General features: G+C 41.9%; 1 protein-coding gene across 2 annotated transcripts in view; it reads right to left on the reverse strand.

The window, feature by feature from the left end:
• LOC124608031 (pancreatic triacylglycerol lipase-like) overlaps positions 1–16,247 on the reverse strand; it is a 93,909-nt gene extending 77,662 nt beyond the window's left edge. For both annotated transcript variants that reach the window (XM_047140084.1, XM_047139994.1), the window contains exons 1-2: positions 16,128–16,247; positions 12,835–12,892 (exon numbers count right to left, since the gene is read on the reverse strand). In XM_047140084.1, the coding sequence (XP_046996040.1) occupies positions 12,835–12,892; positions 16,128–16,236 (167 nt within the window). In that variant the 5' untranslated portion in view covers positions 16,237–16,247. The remainder of the gene's footprint in view (positions 1–12,834; positions 12,893–16,127) is intronic.
• Between the last annotated feature and the right edge of the window lie 4,717 nt (positions 16,248–20,964).

Here is a 20,964-nt window from a genome sequence, read left to right on the forward strand (position 1 = left end):
ATTCTTGGTTTCCAACATCCTTTTTCACAAATCAGAGTCCCTAACCACTACTCATTATTCCTTACTTTATTACAAATATACATATTCGTCGACACTTCTTCAATATTTCATCATAATGAATACGTGGCATAATCAAATTTCTCATATAGCATCAGCTTATTGATCATAAACATACCTCAACAGCATAATACACATTGTCATCGTAATAATAACATCATAAAACCTCAGCCAAATCTCAAAATCGTCGTAGCTTCCTCCAATAATTGTAAAACCTAAAAAAAATTCTCTGTTCATTTCAATAGTGTCATCTACCTCAAACGTACTTTAAAAATCATGATCCCATACCAAATACATCATTCAAAGCACTCATAGTATCACAATGGTTCCGAAAAAATATGAACAGTTCACAAAGTACAGACAAAATACAATTTCATAAGTGTGAAGCTATCCAACTGTGTAATTGTGTAAACATGTGTCACTGACGTAGCAAAAAAGAAAGTTTGTCTCTCTCAGTTAAATGATCAGATAGCTGTGTAATTCTGTGTTCGAGAACTATGGTACCGATGTGTAAAGTTGTATAACCAAATACCATATTAGCTAGGGCTCCTAGCGCTCGCTACACGCTTAGCACACAAAGTAGGCGTGTACCCCCTGAGGATTAATGTAGTTATACCCTCAGGTGTTACAGATTACAGCAATCGAATGAAATGTATCACGGAAAACCTTCGTATCTTTGTGATTCAAAGATCTTTAAAAATAAATGTTTTAAGTACAAAATTAATCACTATATTCGTGTACCGTAGCGCTAAACTGTGCATCTTGTTGCAAGATAATCTCTGTCATTACTTAAGGGTAAAACATGTGTCAAGTGTAGTAATTATCGTCGTCCGTAAGCAAAGTTCTGTAGAAGTAAATGTACTTACCTCGTAATAAACAAAAGTGTAATGCTATGCGAATAGATATCGTAGTTATTACGTACCTTACCGTGACCAAGAAAGTACTATACTGTAATGTATTGTTGTGCTACGAAAAAGGATGTCTCATTGTAGCTATACCACAAAAGTTACTACTAAAACATGTTTTACTTTCCAGAAGAATTCAGAAAAACTGTGCAGATATAAAACAGATACACCGCAAAAGCAACAATGTAAATTGTGTCACACATTAGTAGCGTCGTGATATAATCGTGTAGCTGTCAAAGAAACCAAATCCTAAGTCATCTTTAATCTCACATAAAGTACTTCAAATAAAGAATGGCTTTTCAAGTAAACCAAAATGTTGCATTAAAATCTCATTTGCAGTATATGTTCTAAGTATGTAAGCCTTATAGTCATTATGTAATCGTGCAAGTAACAAGCAAGAATGTACAAACAACAACACTGTGTTGTGCGTTCACTATAACAATGCATTCGTAATTACTGTCTAAATATGTTCCCTAGGTTCTAGACTGGATAGTTAACTTCAAAACACTCTATCCATGATAAGAAGATTGCAGCACTGCATTGATACCAATGGTCATCCCTTCGAACAACTTCTCTAAATGGACGTTCATGTCACCTTTCTGACCTTCGTTGACCTTCAAAGACCTTACTGTTACACATTATTGGATTCTTCTGAATAGCCGGTAGCAGAAAATAAGTACCAAACTATAGCAGCCCATTTAAAAAAAAAACAAAAGATGACCTTCACATCTCTGACACGACCCCACCAAACAACAAAAAATCAACGTCATATTATGGCCCCCATTGTCCCATGCAGCTTTTGTCCCACAAACTTTTCAGCTCCTATCATACTATTATATCGTTATCAGGAGAAACAAAACTGGCGTTCCGCTAATCGGAGCGTGGTATGTCAGATCCTTTAATCGGGCAGGTAGGTTAGAAAATTTAAAAAGGGAAATGGATAGGCTAAAGTTAGATATAGTGGAAATTAGTGAAGTTCGGTGGCAGGAGGAACAAGACTTCTGGACATGTGAATACAGGGTTACACATACAAAAACAAATAGGGGTAATGCAGGAGTACGTTTAATAATGAATAAAAAAATAGGAGTGCAGGTAAGCTACTACAAACAGCATAGTGAACGCGTTATTGTGGCCAAGTTAGACACGAAGCCTACGCTTACCACTGTAGTACAAGTTTATATGCCAACTAGTTCCACATATGACGAAGATATTGATGAAACGTATGATGAGATAACAGAAATTATTCAGCTAGTGAAGTGAGATACGCACGCCTATGTGCTACTTACGACAATTTTGTAAGGCCTGCTTGTTATAGGCAACTGTTAATATCACCGTTGTTTGCCTTGATGTTGTTACCTGTATGTGTCCTAAGATCCGATGATGGCGGCTTTAGTTTCGCCGAAACCGGTAATCATGGAATAAAAAGAATTCCTGCGACCTTGGCTACCAGTTTATTGTTTTACTGAAAGACCTAAATCAAAACAAGGCCCCGGGAGTAGACAACGTTCCATTAGAACTACTGACAACCCTGGAAGAGCCAGCCATGACAAAACTCTACCATCTGGTGAGCAAGATGTATGAGGCAAGCGAAATACCCTCAGGCTTCAAGAAGAATATAATAATTCCAATCCCAAAGAAAGCAGGTGTTGACAGATGTAAAAATTACCGAACTATCAATTTAATAAGTCACAGCTGCAAAATACGAACACGAAATCCTTACAGACGAATGGAAAAACTGGTCGAAGCCGACCGCGGGGAAGATCAGTTTGGATTCCGTAGAAATAATGGAACACGTGAGGCAATACCGACCCAACAACTTATCTTAGAAGATAGATTAAGGAAAGGCAAACCTACATTTCTAGCATTTGTAGACTTAGAGAAAGCTTTTGACAATCTTTCAAATTCTGAAGGTGGCAGGGGTAAAATACAGGTAGCGAAAGGCTATTTATAATTTGTACTGAAACCAGATGGCTGTTATAAGAGTCGAGGGACATGAAAGGGAAGTAGTGGTTGGGAAGGGAGTGAGACAGGGTTGTAGCCTCTCCCAGATGTTATTCAATCTGTATATTGAGCAAGCAGTGAAGGAAACAAAAGAAAAATTCGGAGTAGGTATTAAAATCCATGGAGAAGAAATAAAAACTTTGGGGTTCGCCGATGACATTGTAATTCTGTCAGAGACAGGAAAGGCCTTGGAAGAGCAGTTGAACGGAATGGATAGTGTCTTTAAAGGAGGATATAAGATGAATATCAACAAAAGCAAAACGAGGATTATGGAATGTAATGGAATTAAGTCGGGGGGTGATGAGGGAATTAGATTAGGAAATGAGACACTTAAAGTAGTAGATTGGTTTTGCTATTTGGGGAGCAAAATAACTGATGATGGTCGAAGGAGAGAATATATGAAATGTATACTGGCAATGGCAAGGAAAGCGTTTCTGAAGAAGAGAAATTTGTAAACATCAAGTATAGATTTAAGTGACAGGAAGTCATTTCTGAAAGTATTTTTATGGAGTGTAGCCATGTATGGAAGTGAAACATGGACGATAAATAGTTTGGACGAGAAGATAATAGAAGCTTTCACAATGTGGTGATGCAGAAGAATGCTGAAGATTAGATGGGTAGATCATGTAACGAATGAGGAGGTATTGAACAGAATTGGAGAGAAGAGAAATTTGTGGCACAACTTGACTAGAAGAAGGGATCAGTTGGTAGGACATTTCATGAGGCATCAAGGGATCACCAATTTAGTATTGGAGGGCAGCGTGGAGGGTAAAAATCGTTGAGGGAGACCAAGAGATGAATACAATAAGTAGATTCAGAAGGATGTAGGTTGCAGTAGGTATTGAGAAACGAAGAAGCTTGCACAGGATAGAGTAGCATGGAGAGCTGCATCAAACCAGTCTCTGGACTGAAGACCACAACAACAACAACATATTTTTGGAGTCATTCTAAGTGGCAATAGTTAGTGACTCACCCTGTATAATGCAACTGGGGTATGTAGCATCACTTGCAGAGATAGCCCCATGTGGTACTGTCAGGAGCTGTAGCACCAGGTTTAAAGAACCTCTTAGGGTTTCTAGCTCAAAATCTGCCTTGAGTGCCCACCTTCGTGAGCAGAGGCTTTTCGTCGCCGATGTCTCTAGTAAGATAAGAATTTTACGTCAGGAAAAAAGTGCCGCACTTTAAGCGTCCTGGAGGAGGTAGAAATTATGAGATCCATTAGTCGTTTTCAACACCAAACCCTGAATGGACAAATGGAGTGAAGAAACCATATCATTTTGCCAAATTTCGACGGCCTAAGTTAGTTGACGTAATACTCTGTACTTTCTTCAGCTCATCCGCTTTCTTCCTCCTGGGTCTTTGTTCCTCCTTCCTCCTTCCCCCCCTCCCGTCTCCTCCTCATCTCACCTCCCCACCTCCTATGCATCCATCTTATTATTTTAGATTTCCCACGTCTTTCTTTCATATTTGTGTACATTTATGCGAGAAATTGATATTTCCAGAGCCACAGTCGTCATTAGATGGTAATTCTGATACTTCACTCATTGTCGAATGTCACCAGATTTGCGGTGTGATAGTAATATTTAATTGTAATGACACTGATATACAGGGTTATTACAAATGATTGAAGCGATTTCACAGCTCTACAATAACTTTATTATTTGAGATATTTTCACAATGCTTTGCACACACATACAAAAACTCAAAAAGTTTTTTTAGGCATTCACAAATGTTCGATATGTGACCCTTTAGTGATTCGGCAGACATCAAGCCGATAATCAAGTTCCTCCCACACTCGGCGCAGCATGTCCCCATCAATGAGTTCGAAAGCATTGTTGATGCGAGCTCACAGTTCTGGCACGTTTCTTGGTAGAGGAGGTTTAAACACTGAATCTTTCACATAACCCCACAGAAAGAAATCGCATGGGGTTAAGTCGGGAGAGCGTGGAGGCCATGACATGAATTGCTGATCATGATCTCCACCACGACCGATCCATCGGTTTTCCAATCTCCTGTTTACGAAATGCCGAACATCATGATGGAAGTGCTGTGGAGCACCATCCTATGGTACGTTTAGCTCCCTGCTTGCTTTATTCATCGACTTCCGCGGGCTACGCGTGAAACTTGCCCGCACGCGTTCAATCGTTTCTTCGCTTACTGCAGGCCGACCCGTTGATTTCCCCTTACAGAGGCATCCAGAAGCTTTAAACTGCGCATACTATCGCCGAATGGAGTTAGCAGTTGGTGGATCTTTGTTGAACTTCGTCCTGAAGTGTCGTTGCACTGTTATGACTGACTGATGTGAGTGCATTTCAAGCACGACATACGCTTTCTCGGCTCCTGTCGCCATTTTGTCTCACTGCGCTCTCGAGCGCTCTGGCGGCAGAAACCTGAAGTGCGGCTTCAGCCGAACAAAACTTTATGAGTTTTTCTACGTATCTGTAGTGTGTCGTGACGATATGTCATAGAATGGAGCTACAGTGAATTTATGAAATCGCTTCAATCATTTGTAACAGCCCTGTATTTATGGCTGTTTTCCTGGGACCACTTCACTTAGTGTCCACGCATGTGACACTGGTAGCCGTTGGCCAGAACGAATGAACATTTCCAGCTTAAGGTGTGAGCCACCACTGAGCCTTCCGCGCTGGTCAGGTGATGTACGAGGTTGCAGTTGACCTAACTGTGTCACCCTCTGGGTGGGTAAATAGCGAACTAGTACTCAGTATGTACTGGACAGCCTTCGTGACCGCGTGTGTTGTGTGAGAAGACACAATAACGGTGGCGTTTGAGCTGGGCGATTATTCCCCCACCTAAATTGATCAGTTGATGGCTGGGCAGACAAAGTGACAGTCTCTCTGGCTTCTGAGAGTCTGATACAGCCGGCAAGTAAACACCTGAACACATCAAGCAAAGACAAGCGGCGGCACTGGTCTATGCAGCTTTCTGCGAGCTCCAACACCAAACCATGCGAAATGCTGTGGAATGGATTTTGGTTTGAGTGTATGTGTTTACAAAGTGCTCTGTGCATGTGCTAGTAACTGCTGTTTGTGGCACTGAGTGTTTCTCAATGTGTCACAAGGGGCTCTGTCTGGCAGAGGAACGTCGGAGTTCTGTTTCTTTAAATAAATGGGGATTTGTTGTTGTTAGTATCCTGCAACACAATAGATCCTTTCCCCACCTTCTTCTTCCTTATGTAGCGGAGCGTTTTATAGTGATTTAAAAACATACACTTAGCTGACCTGTATATTGTCAGGAATTACACAACTGTGGTGGTATAAAGTCCCATCAACATTGGAAATTACAACTATCATTTTATACAGCACTCCTTCCAATTACAATATCAAATTCCTGATTGTTCAGTTTATTGTTTCTAATAGAGGTACTGCGAGCGCACTTCAGTCAAACCCCTGGCCTGTCTCCTACAAATTGCTTAGGGACGTACCACAATTGAGCTGAAATTTGAAATTCTCACTACCATTTTCAACTACATGCAGCACAATGCCTTTCCCCACAAACAACTTGACTATGCCAAGATCCACCAACAGGATGAAAGGAAAATCCAGAATGAGGAATTGTAGTGTTTGGAAACCGAGCAGTTGGGGGGTCGAATCCTGGATAGCCCCAGAAATTTTCACCCAGTATGCCAGTCCTAGTATGCACGAATAATAAACAAGGAAAAACTGTTCCATACAGAGGGTATCGATTTAATTAATTAGTCAAACAATTTCATGGGGTGGGATAGAGCAGCCGGCTGGCGTGGCTGTGCGGTTCTAGGCGCTTCAGTCTGGAACCGTGTAACCACTAAGGTCGCAGGTTCGAATCCTGCCTCGGCATGGATGTGTGTGATGTCCTTAGGTTAGTTAGGTATAAGTAGTTCTAAGTTCTAGGGGACTGATGACCACAGATGTTAAGTCCCATAGTGCTCAGAACCATTTGAAAGAATTTGGGATAGAGCAAATGTACTATTTCCAAGACATCCACAACCCAGCATTTTGGGAAGGGTTGGAGATTTACCTTGTGTCTGCTACTTTGTTCACAACAAAAGAGGGGTTTGTGGAGTGCAATACATCCGCACTGGCAGAAAGTGGCCACTTGATATAGATAGATAGATAGATAGATAGATAAAGAGAGAGAGAAAGAGAGAGAGAGAGAGAGAGAGAGAGAGAGGGAGAGAGCATGTGTTAAGACAGGAACTTCCCAGGTATCAATATCAAAGAGTTGCCGTCAGCTGATGCACTGTCCAACAGGAAGTAACCGTAGGGGCAAAGGAAGAGGAAATTTTATAAATAAACAATATATTATTATGTGGTCTGCAATGTAGTTGAATTTCCTTTCGTGGGATCCGTCTAATCCACCAGCTCAGCACAGATTAAGTCTCGCTCTCACCAATTTTCAGATAGAGCACCAAGGGGGAAGTGGGGGAGGGGATAGAAGGCGCCCTTTCTCCTGCAGACAGATTAAATAAAGAATATGCAAACTGAATTCAAGAATATGTTATTATTGACACTTATTTGAATTTTGTTCATGAGATCCTTCCCCTCCAGCTCATATTGAGTCTTATCCCTGCGAATTTACAGATGGTGGGAGGGGTGATGGAGGAGTGTTTTCGGAGGGGATAGCTGGAGGATTTTCCATAAGGGGAGGATTTTATTAATTGGTCAATTTAATTGATTAGTCAATTAATTTGATATCAAAAGTGTGATTGCATCGGCGAGATGGAGAGGGGTTGGGGATTTCCCAGAGAGGTTAGAGAGGAGGAGGAAGGGGTGGGGTATTTCTCGAAAGGATGGATTATCACCAGGGACTCACAAATCAACGCTCAGGAGGTCATAAACCACTTAGCAGAACGATATCTTAAGGGGAGGGGAGGTAGATGGTTTAATTGACCAATTTAATTAATTAGCATGTCAATATGACATCAAAATTCTGCCAGAGCAAACTTTACCCTACTACAGATTGGTCGCTGTCTGTCAATACATGCGGTCCATGTGATCTAAGTTTAGCTGTAGTTTTTCCTTCATATTTCCACTACATAATGATATCACCAGTAGTCGACCTGGGCAGCTTTCGAAAGTTTGGAATGCCCCTGAAAGGTTGGAATGCCCCTAAAGGGTTCAGTATTCAGGTGACATACAATGACTAGCCCAGTCTGGGAGTCACTGACCTCCCCTAACTGACCCATTCTATTGTTAACGTTTCTCTGTTGACAGCACAATAATCCTCACCTTCTTTTACATTGGAAGATCCACATTTCGTGACATCTAATGGTCAGTTCTGTGTTGCATAGGATATTTTTGATCACATAGTGTTGTCTCCATCTCTCAACGTCTGAGAGCTTTCCCATGGTCGTTAAGCCTCAAACGGAAACATAGGTCGACAGTGCATAATTAGAAACATTCAGTTTGAGAGATCTGATATATTCTCCATCATATCTTTAGTGAGATTTATTATTTTTTAAATCTTTGGTTACGTGTTTAGGATAATACGAGGGCTATCCACAAAGTACATTACGTTTTGGAATTAAAAATAAATAAAGTATTGGAATTTTTTTTTATTATATACAGATGAAAGCCACACTTAAATATTACTTTTCTACATAGTTGCCATTTAAATTAAGGCACTTATCGTAGCGATGGACGAGCTTGGAATGTCCTTCGTCGTAAAATTCGGCCGTCTGCGCCTTCAACCACGTGGTTACCTCTTTTGGGACAGAAAAGGTGTAATTTTTGTGGATTTCCTCGAAAGAGGCACTACAATAAACTCTCAAAGGTATCGCCAAACTCTGCACAACCTCAGAAGAGCAATACAAAGCAAGCGCAGGGGAAAGTTGGGCTCAAAGATCTTGCTGATTCACGACAACGCCCGGGCCCACACGGTAAATGCCACTCGTGAAGTTCTCGAATCTTTTAAGTGGGAGTTGTTTCCTCATCCGCCGTACAGTCCCGACCTGGCACCGAGCGACTTCCACTTATTCCCAGCAATGAAGAAGTGGTTGGCTATGCAGCGTTTTGATGACGACGCACAGCTTCAAGAAGAGGTAACCACGTGGTTGAAGGCGCAGGCGGCCGAATTTTACGACGAAGGAATTTCCAAGCTCGTCCATCGCTACGATAAGTGCCTTAATTTAAATGGCAACTATGTAGAAAAGTAGTATGTAAGTGTGGCTTTCATCTGTATATAATAAAAAAAATTTCCAATACTTTATTTATTTTTAATTCCAAAACGTAATGTACTTTGTGGATAGCCCTCGTAATTTTGGTTCTTTGTCTGAAACATCAAATTGAGTATTCTTTCAGTTTTCGTCTTGAGGATTAATAACCGCTGCAGCTGTATTTAGTCCTTTACTATTGGATCGTTACCGATTTCGAGGCGCTAAAAGCCACATCTTCAGATGGACATCTGTATAAAAATAAATCCAGAAGGAATAACAACCCTGAGATATACAGTGGTATGGTAAATTATTTCAATATTTTAAAAATCATTTTAAAAAATATTAAAAACTTTTACTTGAGAATATCAAAATGTTAGTACTCAAGTGAATAAAACATCAGACCGGAAAAGCTCAACATTCGTTGTCCATCAGAACGAAGCACCACTAAGAGACGATATGTCATAGAATAAAATAGCCGGAGTCCACTCTTGTGGATGGGTCCTAAACAAATCGTACCATAGTGATCTATTGGTAAGGTGAAAATAAAACTACTAAGGGCTAACTTTGGGCCAGAATCAAAAAGCAACAAGTGATGGCCTAGATACAGTCGTCAAGCAAATAGCTATTGCAGGAAAAGCAGAACCAGGAAAGCGCACTTACCGCTTCTCCTATCTATACGGAACCGCGTGCAGGGGATGCGGCCTCGTGTTCTATCACACTGCCGGCAAGAAAGTAAACAGCTTGCCTGTTGACGGCTCACGCATGCGCTGATGATGCGCGGGCTCGACCGAATGATTGGTGGTCTTTGGAGATTACACGAATGGTGAATAAGAACAAGGAGTACTGGGATAAAAAGTACAAAAACGTTTCTGAAAAACAATCTGTAGAATATCAATATGATAGTGACAGCTGCAAATTTTTCATTAATAACGCCTGTAAGTTATGGTAGAACTAGTAAGTAAAAGAGGAACTTCATGTCATATTTATATAACGGCAACGAAATAGATCTACCGATAGAGTCCACTGAACAAACCTTAAAATTTCAAAAAACTTCAAGCACAATAAAATTCTAAAAATTATTTTTCGTAAAACTTTATAAAAAATTCTTCACTTTGACAGTTAACACTATCAAAGACTTTAGTGACTTTTGATACTTATTAGGAGTAGATAAAATTTAAGATAGCAGGTAATCCATAAATCTAAGCAGCTGCATTAAGAGGAGAAGATAATTACATCACAAAATAAAGTAAAAACTATATAGATACAGTGAAGACAGAGGCAGGTGGGGTCAGAAAGGAAGAGGAACAGATAGCTCTAAAAATAAATGAGACATTGATAACAAGTGTAAGCAGAGTTGCAGACCTCTTAAACAAGCACTTTGTTTCTGTTACTAACAAACTTAAAGTCTCAAAAATGAGATCGACAGGAAGTGCAAAATGCCTACGCAGGGATGGCTAGAGGACAAATGTAAGGATGTAGAGGCATATCTCACTAAGGGTAAGATAGATACTGCCTACAGGAAAATTAAAGAGACCTTTGGAGAAAAGATAACCACTTGTATGAATATCAAGAGCTTAGGTGGAAACCCAGTTCTAAGCAAAGAACGGAAAGCAGAAAGGTGGAGGGAGTATATAGAGGGTCTATACAAGGGCGATGTACTTGAGAACAATATTATGGAAATGGAAGAGGATGTAGATGAAGATGAAATGGGAGATATGATACTGCGTGAAGAGTTTGACAGAGCACTGAAAGACCTAAGTCGAAACAAGGCCCCGGGAGTAGATAACATTCCATCAGATCTACTGATAGACTTGGGAGAGCCAGCCCTGACAAAACTCTACCATCTGGTGAGCAAGATGTATGAGACAGGCGAAATACCCTCAGACGTCAAGAAGAATATAATAATTCCAGTCCCAAAGAAAGCAGGTGTTGCCAGATGTGAAAATTACCGAACTATCAGTTTAGTAGGTCACGGCTGCAAAATACTAACATGAATTCTTTACAGACGAATGGAAAAACTCGTAGAAGCCGACCTCGGGTGAGATCAGTTTGGATTCCGTAAAAATTGAATTCATTGATTCATCTAAAACTAGTCTTAAAGTAGTATTATTGCACAATAGAAACGAATTTGCATCGCTTCCGATGGGACATTCTGTGCACGCTTTGGCCATTATCCTGGAAAAAATTGAATATCAGGACCATCAATGGATGGTTTGTGGGAACTTCAAAATACTTACGATGCCTTTGGGTCAGCAGGCAGACTATACTAAATGCCCGTGCTTCTTATGCTTGTGGGATAGTAGAGCCAGAGAACAGCACTGGACTAAAAGTGATTGGCCACCCCGAGAAACTTTAAAACCTGGAGAGAAAAATGTTATCAATACCACTTCGGCACCACCAGGAAAGGTTATGTTGCCCCCTCGCCATATAAAATTGGGGTTGATGAAACAATTTGTAAAATCGCTGTGAAAGGATAGGGACTATTTTAAATATCTATGTACAAAATTCTCGAAGCTGTCAGAAGCAAAGTTGAAAGAGGGGGTTTTCAGTGGCCCCGACATAAGAAAACTTTTAACCGACACCCTTTTTGTGGAAAGTATGAATGAGAAGGAAAAAGAAGCTTGGGTACCGTTCAAGGATGTAGTGCGAAAGTTTTTGGGAAGTACTAAGGATCCTGACTACAAAACCATTGTTCAACGGATGATAGCAGTATACAAAGCTCAAGGCTGCAAGATGAGCTTGAAGGTCCATTTTTTACACTCCCACATAGACAGTTTTCCTGAAAACCTGGGAGCTTACAGTGAAGAACAGGGGGAACGGTTTCACCAGGATGTCCTTGATATCGAGAGACGGTACGGAGGAAGATGGGATGTCACTATGCTTGCTGACCACTGTTGGATGATTAAGCAGGAAACTAAAGATGGAAATCGGAATAGGACTCGGCAAAGCATCAAGGAAAAGAAGAAAAGGTTTCATAAAAAACATGAATAAGTATAATATTGTTACTATGTGTCTGAAAATAAGATTTCATTCGTTGCAAAAAAAGAAATATTAAGTTTGTTAATTTTGAATAAATGAGTGCTTTTACCAATTTTTTGTGTTTGAATTTGAAAAAAAACCTTATGTGATAGGAAAAAATGGACATAACTTCTGAAATCAGCGCATTCTAAAACATATAATTCAGTAAAAATATCTCATGCAGCTGACAAAAAAATTTTTGCCGACCTGTGTAATAGCAGCATCCAAAAGAATAACATTAGCTACAAAAATAGCCTGCATTATCCAGAATTCAAGTTTACTTTTCCACAGAAAGGACCAAAGAACCCAATCATAAAAATATTTGACCACCTCCCTTGTAAAATAAAACTGCTGGTAGATAATGAAAGTTTAAAACAAAATGAAATTATTTCACCTGAAAACACATTCTTCTCCATAGATGAGTTTATGAGCAGTTAGTATGTATATAGTTGGATTACAGTTACCAAACTTTGCTGTGGATTAAGATTAAAACAAAAAATGCGGTTATGTAAATAACTAGCATGGAATCATGTTTTCACAGAGAAAAATGTATCTTGACAGTATCTGGCAGATATAAACCGTGTTCTGACCTAGGAAAATGATCTTATTTGTGCGTCTACTGACACGTCCAACAGCGTTGTAATTCATTCGTGTCATATACCAAAAGGTTTGCTTCAACATTGCACTGAAATTACGTCTTACCCGCTGTAGAGCCGCATGGTGTACTCCTGATTGCCGCTCATGCAGGGAAAGACGCCACCTGCACAAAATGATCAGAATTGCATTGTTGCTACTCTCAGGACGAGGAACAAGTGCATTCAAACCAAACAAGATGACATTAAAAAGTCACAATTTCTCTAGCTCAATAATAGGTTGTTTCGGAATGTAAGGCCGCTTCGTAAATTATCAGTAGCTGAGTGCCAGACTCCCGATACACAGCCCTAGGATTTTCATCATACACTTGTAACTTTTTTCAGCTCTGGTAATGTTCGTTACAAATATCGATTTGCGTCATGGTTCGGTTTCCACATTATACTACATATCCCTCTACGAGTGCTGGGAAAGCCAGTTTAAAGAATGGGCGAAGGTAGCAGCATGCCTAGTGAAGCACTATGGTGTTCCAACCAATCTTCGGGTTGATGACAGGCTTAGTTTTTACTTAGACTGAGTATTAAATAAGATGCGTTTGAGCATATACTCGGTGATCTGAGGGGTAATAGATGCCAAGAGTTTTCACTAAACATTCTCCCAGAACCACTTCTAATTACTGCAGAGCTCTGAAACTTCAAATAAAGACAAATGTCTCTCTAGGCTGCGAACAAGTTTGCAACGCAGAACGTACTAAATTCTTTTGCAGATGCTGAAATGGTATAAAAATAGATCCAGTAGAGTACAGGGATCTTTCTTTTGAAGGGTGACACGTTAAATGTGACGTTTCACTTGGTGAAGAGGTTTATGGTGACGATTCCTCGTCTTACGATATAGTCAAGAACTGCCAAGTTGAATTCCGATCGGTCGGACTGCAGTGAAAACGTCTCCATTTTCAAGGCGATCATATTCTGGAATTTCTGAACACACAGTCCAGTAAGTGAAAAACGCCGCTTCACAGCTCATCACGAACTCCAAACTATTAAGGCTAGAACAGCGTCCGTCGAAAATATTATCCACGACCATCTTCATATGTGTAAGGTATCCACTCGTTGGGTTTCCCTGGTGCTGACACTTTTACAGAAGCAGGAATGAGTCGAATGCTGCCAGACTACATTGTGGATTTGCCATAGACATCAGAAAGCCGTTTTCAACGGACGCGTCACAAAGGATGAAAGCTGATCCGATCACTATGACCCGGAGGCCATAAAGTCCAATCAGTGAAGTGGAATCAACCTGAGTGCCACCTCTAAAGCAGGCGTATGCCCAGCTCTAGGCCGGCACTCATACCTACACTTCTTTGGGACCAACATGGATTAGTCTTCATGGATTTTCTAGCTCAGAATGACTCGATTACCGGGCCGTAACACTTGGGAGGCTGTCAAAACCGAGAGACGAGGCACTCTAACCAAAAGCATGCGTTTTCTGCATGACAACAACCCAGTTAACGTACCACAAAGGCATTGTTGTTAAACAGGTTATGCAGGTGTTGCATAATCCTTTCACAACAGTAAAGTTGAATCATCAGATATATCTGAATAGAGAAAACATAGAACGGAAGAAATATTAAAAAGTTTTTGATTGAACAGTGGAAAAACGTTGTGTGGAGTGACGAATCACGGTACACAATGTGGCGATCCGATGGCATGGCGTGGGTATGGCGAATGCCCGGTGAACGTCATCTGCCAACGTGTGTAGTGCCAACAATAAAATTCGGAGGCGGTGGTGTTATGGCGTGGTCGTGTTTTTCATAGAGGGAGCTTGCACCCCTTGTTGTTTTGCGTGAAACTATCACAGCACAGGCCTACATCGATGTTTTAAGCACCTTCTTGCTTCCCACTGTCGAACAGAAATTCGGGGATGGCGTTTCATCGTTCAACACGATCGAGCACCTGTTCATACTGCATGGCCTGTGGCGAGGTGGTTACACGACAATAACTTCCCTGTAATGGGCTGGCCTGCACAGAGTCCTGATCTGAATCCTATAGAACACCTCTGGAACGTTTTGGAACGCCGACTTCGTACCACGCCTCACCGACCGACATCGAAACCTCTCCTCAGTGCAGCACTCCGTGAAGAACGAGCTGCCATTACCCAAGAAACTTTCCAGCATCTGATTGAACGTATGACTGCGGGAGTGGAAGCTGTCATCAAGGCTAAGGGTGGGCCAACACAATATTGAATTCCAGCATTATCGGTGGAGGGCTCCACGAACTTGTAAGTCATTTCCAGCTAGGTGTCCGGATACTTTTGATCACATAGTGTAGTTACTCCACACACTGCCATGTTACACGCTACTCTAGCGGCAGATGGTTATGAATTGTAGACACCAAGAACAAAGATGTAGGATGTTAATTGCGTTGTTTTATTTAAAAAAACTTTAAGAGTTTTCACACTAAAATTCGGAGCCATTACTTCTTAGGCCTTATAAAACAATTTGTCTCGACTTCTCCTACACAATTGCGTACTTTGTAAAAAACTATCGTTTACACCCTCTATAGCCTAAGCTTCGCTTCACACCCACTGTACAGTAGTCGCTTCTTATTTAAAAGTTTCTGTATACCAAGTGAGTCACTGTGTACCATTGAGGGTCCTCCCAAAATTAACTGTTCTGCTAGATACACTTTTATCCCATGTCAATATATCGACTAAATTATAAATTAATGACCTCACTCCATACTGACTCTTGCCCAAACAGTGTCAGATGCTGCTTCAGTTGCCGTTTCATGTCCACTGCGGCGAATGCACGGCGTTCATTTCCTATTAGCCTTTGTTCAAATGTGTGTGAAATCTTATGGGACTTAACTGCTAAGGTCATCAGTCCCTAAGCTTACACACTACTTAACCTTAATTATCCTAAGGGCAAACACACACACCCATGCCCGAGGGAGGACTCGAACCTCCGCCGGGACCAGCCGCACAGTCCATGACTGCAGCGCCTCAGACCGCTCAGCCAATCCCGCGCGGCTCCTATTAGCCTTTGCTTTTGATTACGCTTAGATACACCCCAGAAATATCACTGCTGTCAGTTTCTGATTTTAGTCTGTTTTCTGTACGTGCTTTTTAGGACTACATCGAACTCTGGTAGTTTGTTGCGAATGTTCGGCACTTGCCCACTAGAATTTTAATCGTTTCATGTGTGGTGACAACTTCCTTGGTTCTTACGTTAATACTTCACATCCTCGTTCAGTTGCACTGGAAACAGAAATGCTTGTCTAACCCTGACATACGAAACCATACCCCAACGCCGAAATTTAAATTTTTCCCTCTGACAAGCTGAAGAAGTACTTTCGTTCAATGTTAATCAGGATACCACCCACGCGTCTTATCAATGTAAATTATCGTACCTGTTGGTCGAAAGAAGGACACGGCAAACCACGTCGCTAGGATCACACCGTCAACGGAGAACGGTCGCACCCACGCCATTAACAAAGTCACTGGTATACTTGGACCCATCTTAGCTACTGCGAATCTGTGGATGCACTGTCGGACACAGACGATGGCGTCCTGGTAATCATTGTATTTACTGTTCCTGATAACGCGGACATCAACAAGGTTATTGGTCGTATACTGAACTCGACTGGTAGCCTCGCGCCGGACGTGACACACGAGTTCTGTGCTCCCGTAAAGATAAGGGGACGCCATTAACTGTGAGCCTTTGTTTTTAAGTTGGGCCCTCCGTACCCGCTCCTTTGATGAGATTTGGTGAGATGTGGTAGGACCCCTCCTGGCCCTATAATTTCTAAATAATTAAATTTATTTTGTATGTACCGGGTGATCAAAAAGTCAGTATAAATTTGAAAACTGAATAAGTCACGGAATATTGTAGATAGAGAGGTACAAATTGACACACATGCTTGGAATGACATGGGGTTTTATTAGATCCAAAAAAATACAAAAGTTCAAAAAATGTCCGACAGATGGCGCTTCATCTGATCAGAGTAGCAATAATTACTATAACAAAGTAAGACAAAGCAACGATGATGGTCTTTACAGGAAATACTCAATATGTCTACCATCATTCCTCAGCAATAGCTATAGTCGAGGAATAATGTTGTGAACAGCACTGTAAAGCATGTCCGGAGTTATGGTGAGGCATTGGCGTCGGATGTTGTCTTTCAGTATCCCTAGAGATGTCGGTCGATCACGATACACTTGCGACTTCAGGTAACCCTAAAGCCAATAATCGCACGGACTGAGGTCTGGGGACCTGGGAGGCCAAGCATGACGAAAGTGGCGGCTGAGCACACGATCATCACCAAACGACGCGCCCAAGAGATCTTTCACGCGTCTAGCAATATGGGGTGGAGCGCCATCCTGCATAAACATCGTACGTTCCAGCAGGTGTTTATCAGCCTGGCTGGGAATGATGCGACTTCTCACCCGTCACGGTAGCAGTTACAAAAACAGAATCACGCATTTCCTCGAAGAAAAAAGGCCCGATAACGGTAGAGGTGATAAATCCAACCCACGCCGTGACTTTCTCGTCGTGCAGTGAAGTTTCCACGACAGTTCTAGGATTTTCGGTAGCCCAAATTCTGCAGTTGTGGGCGTTGACAGACCCTCGGAGCGTGAAATGGGCTTCGTCGGCCCACATCACGTTACTCAACCAATCGTCATCTTCCGCCATCTTTTGAAACGCCCACACCGCAAATGCCCTCCGCTTCACTAACTAGCGAGGTAACAGTTCATGATGCCGATGGATTTTGTACGGATAGCATCGGAGGGTACGCCTAAGTGCCAACCAAACAATAGTGTATGGAATGCCGGTGCGACGTGCGTCGGCCGGTGTGGACGAGCGGTTCTAGGCGCTACAGTCTGGAACCGCGCGACCGCTACGGTCGCAGGTTCGAATCCTGCCTCAGGCATGGATGTGTGTGATGTCCTTAGGTTTAAGTAGTTCTAAGTTCTAGGGGACTGATGACCTCAGAAGTTAAGTCCCATAGTGCTCAGAGCCATTTTGCGACGTGCGACTGCACGAGCGCTGACTTCCCCGTGCATAGACGAACCCGCTACAGTCTCCATTTCTTCCTGAACTGTCTCAGCTGCATTACGCCTTGTGCTCGGTCGGCCACTACGGGGTCTATCGTCTAAACAACCCGTGGCTTCGAACTTCGAAATCATTCTCGCCACAGCTGCATTTGTCAACGGTCCTTTACCCGTTCGAATCCCCTTCCTATGGCGATAGGATCGTAACGCTGAACTAGCACATTCCCCATTCTGATAAAGCTTCAGTAAAAGCGCCTTTTCAGGTAACGTCAACATGCTGCGACTCCTGGCGCATCTGATTCTCTCTCTCATTACAGCTCCTTTTATACACGATTGTCATGCGCAGTCACTGACGTTTTGCTGTCCAGCGCCATCTGTCGGACATTTGGTGAACTTTTTTTTTCTATTAAAACCCCATGTCATTCCAAGAATGTGTGTCAATTTTTACCTCTCTATCTACATTATTCCGCGGTTTGTTAAGTTTTCAAATTTATACTGACTTTTTTATCACCCGGTACATGTTTTTTCTTCATATCACTAAAAGTGTGTTCTATGTAGTAAATTTTTTCCCGCGAAATTGGAAGTGAAAATGATAGCTATGTTTAAGACGCATCACAACAGTTTAACTAAATTAATTGTCTCGAAAGCTGCCAAATGACTGTGTACATATCGTGATTTTTCCAAATAATTTTCAGAAATAAGCAACTACAGAACAGGCTGCGACGCCACCTTCCCTAATACTTCACTCACTCCACGGGCATTCATGTGCTTCTTGTACTGTAGTGATCAGACACATGACATCCGTGGGTTTGGTAGTACATCGGAAGCACCTGCATCCTCCTGGTGCAGCCACGCCAGCCTCTTGTCGACGGCACACAGCAGCTCCTCAGCCTGACGGGTGATCACACGTGTTGGTCTAACCCTGACCACAGGCGCTCGCAGGGTTGCAAGCAGAGACGGCATCTGTTTCTGCAGCTTCACACACGAAACAAAGTACACTACTGGCCATTAAAATTGCTACAGCACGAAGATGACTTGCTACAGACGCGAAATTTAACCGTCAGGAAGAAGATGCTGTGATATGCAAATGATTAGCTTTTCAGGGCATTCACACAAGGTTGGCGCCGGTGGCGACACCTACAACGTGCTGACACGAGGAAAGTTTCCAACCGATTTCTCACACACAAACAGCATTTTACCGGCGTTGCCTGGTGAAACATTGTTGTGATGCCTCGTGTAAGGAGGAGAAACGCGTACCATCACGTCTCCGACTTTGATAAAGGTCGGATTGTAGCCTATCGCGATTGCGGTTTATCGTATCGCGACATTACTGCTCGCGTTGGTCGAGATCCAATGACTGTTAGCAGAAGATGGAATCGGTGGGTTCAGGAGGGTAATACGGAACGCCGTGCTGGATCCCAACGGCCTCGTATCACTAGCAGTCGAGATGACAGGCATCTTATCCGCATGGCTGTAACGGATCGTGCAGCCACGTCTCGATCCCTGAGTCAACAGATTTCTGCTCATCTCTCGCCTCCAACTTAACTTACAAGTTGCAACGAAAGACAGGACACACTATAAACTTTCGCACAACCGACGGGAACGGAACAGCAAACTCAAACGAATAAAGAACAACAAAACAAAGATGGCAATGAATTGCGAAGGATCATAGTAACGGGACCGTAGAGACATCTATCGGTAGCTCAGCGTTTGAGCGTTGGCATATCCGTTTAGCACTACACGCCCACTATTAGCGGGCGAGGGAGGATGCTAAGTTCACCCAACGTGGATATGATGGGACGTCATTATGACGTAATACGCTTTGGTCGATTAACACACCTATCGACTTTTACGAACGTTCGAGATTCTAAACTGTCGTCAGCTAGTGGTTTGCTTTGACACGTGCGATTCTGAAAACAGCTCTGTGTGGCAGCGTATATGTATTTCGCCAAAATAAAAGTAAAAGAGCTGGATATTAATAGAAATATTCCTGACCGTGGCCTTGAAAACACCACGGACAACACGTTTCGTAAAAAAGTGAAGTCTTCTTATGTCCCGACCAGATTAGATTGTGTGATTGTTGTATTGAATGCTTACGCCGAAAATAGTATTTATTTATTATCAACATTTTAGTATGGTTTCATACAATTGGTCTTGTCACTACATATTAGATTGTAGCAGCATACTCTTGTTGACTTTTTTATCTTAATTTATATAGCTGAAAGAGAACTCGTGCAAGTTTGCTAGCTAAGTAATTTATATGTCCATCCCAAGATAGTCTTTCATCAACCATAATTCCAAGTGATTTTACACTCGGACTGCAGAGACAGGTTCCTTAGTGTCCAGTTATGACTGGTGTGTAGAATGATTGAATTTCGAACTTAAAAAGAAAAATATGAGGCATTGTTGAAGAAAAATCGTCGACCGGAGATGAAATACGAGGGGAAGTGGATTTCTCAATGTAATCTTAGCCAAAGGTTAGTGTCTAGTACTGACTGACGTATGAAATGATTGAATGCAGTGTCAAAGCATTCCATTGTCGTATGATAAACCAGACGTACTGTATATTATGTCATGTATACAACCACAATAGTTTTAGCATGTACCTGGCCATGTCAATGGGAACCTCTCGAAAGTTCACAAAAGTCGAATAGTTGATATACGGTTTCTATCGTTTTCGATGTAGCGTGTATACGTCATAATGACGTCACATCGGATCCAAGTCCGGTGAATTTAGCATCCTCCGCGGGCGAGGGCACCACATGCTTGCCGAACTGGCTGCCAGCGATTCAGTTGTCGAGAACAATTGCCGCAGCTTCGAAGTGCTTGAAACAGTGAATGACATCGCTTTTCCCACCAAAAACTGCACTGGTATCGTTCGTATTGCAATTACCAACACGAAAAAATGAAATAAAAAAAATTCCGTCCGTGAAATAAATCTTTGGTACCCTTCCAAGTTCTCAACATCGTAAAAAATTACTTAGTTGACGAAAAAGTTTAGGGGTACGCATCCCCCAGCGTTCCCCCAGAAAAACAGCACTGCTTACCGGAAGTTTTACAATGGGATCTTGTACGCAGCCTGACAAATTCCATTGACAAGTTTATAGATTTTATCGAGAAACGTGAACAGACCATGAAATTCGAGTCACATAACCAAAGAAAGCAGGTGTTGACAGATGTGAAAATTACCGAACT

The sequence above is a fragment of the Schistocerca americana genome, chromosome 1 (assembly GCF_021461395.2).
Source record: "Schistocerca americana isolate TAMUIC-IGC-003095 chromosome 1, iqSchAmer2.1, whole genome shotgun sequence".
Taxonomy (NCBI): Eukaryota; Metazoa; Arthropoda; class Insecta; order Orthoptera; family Acrididae; genus Schistocerca; species Schistocerca americana.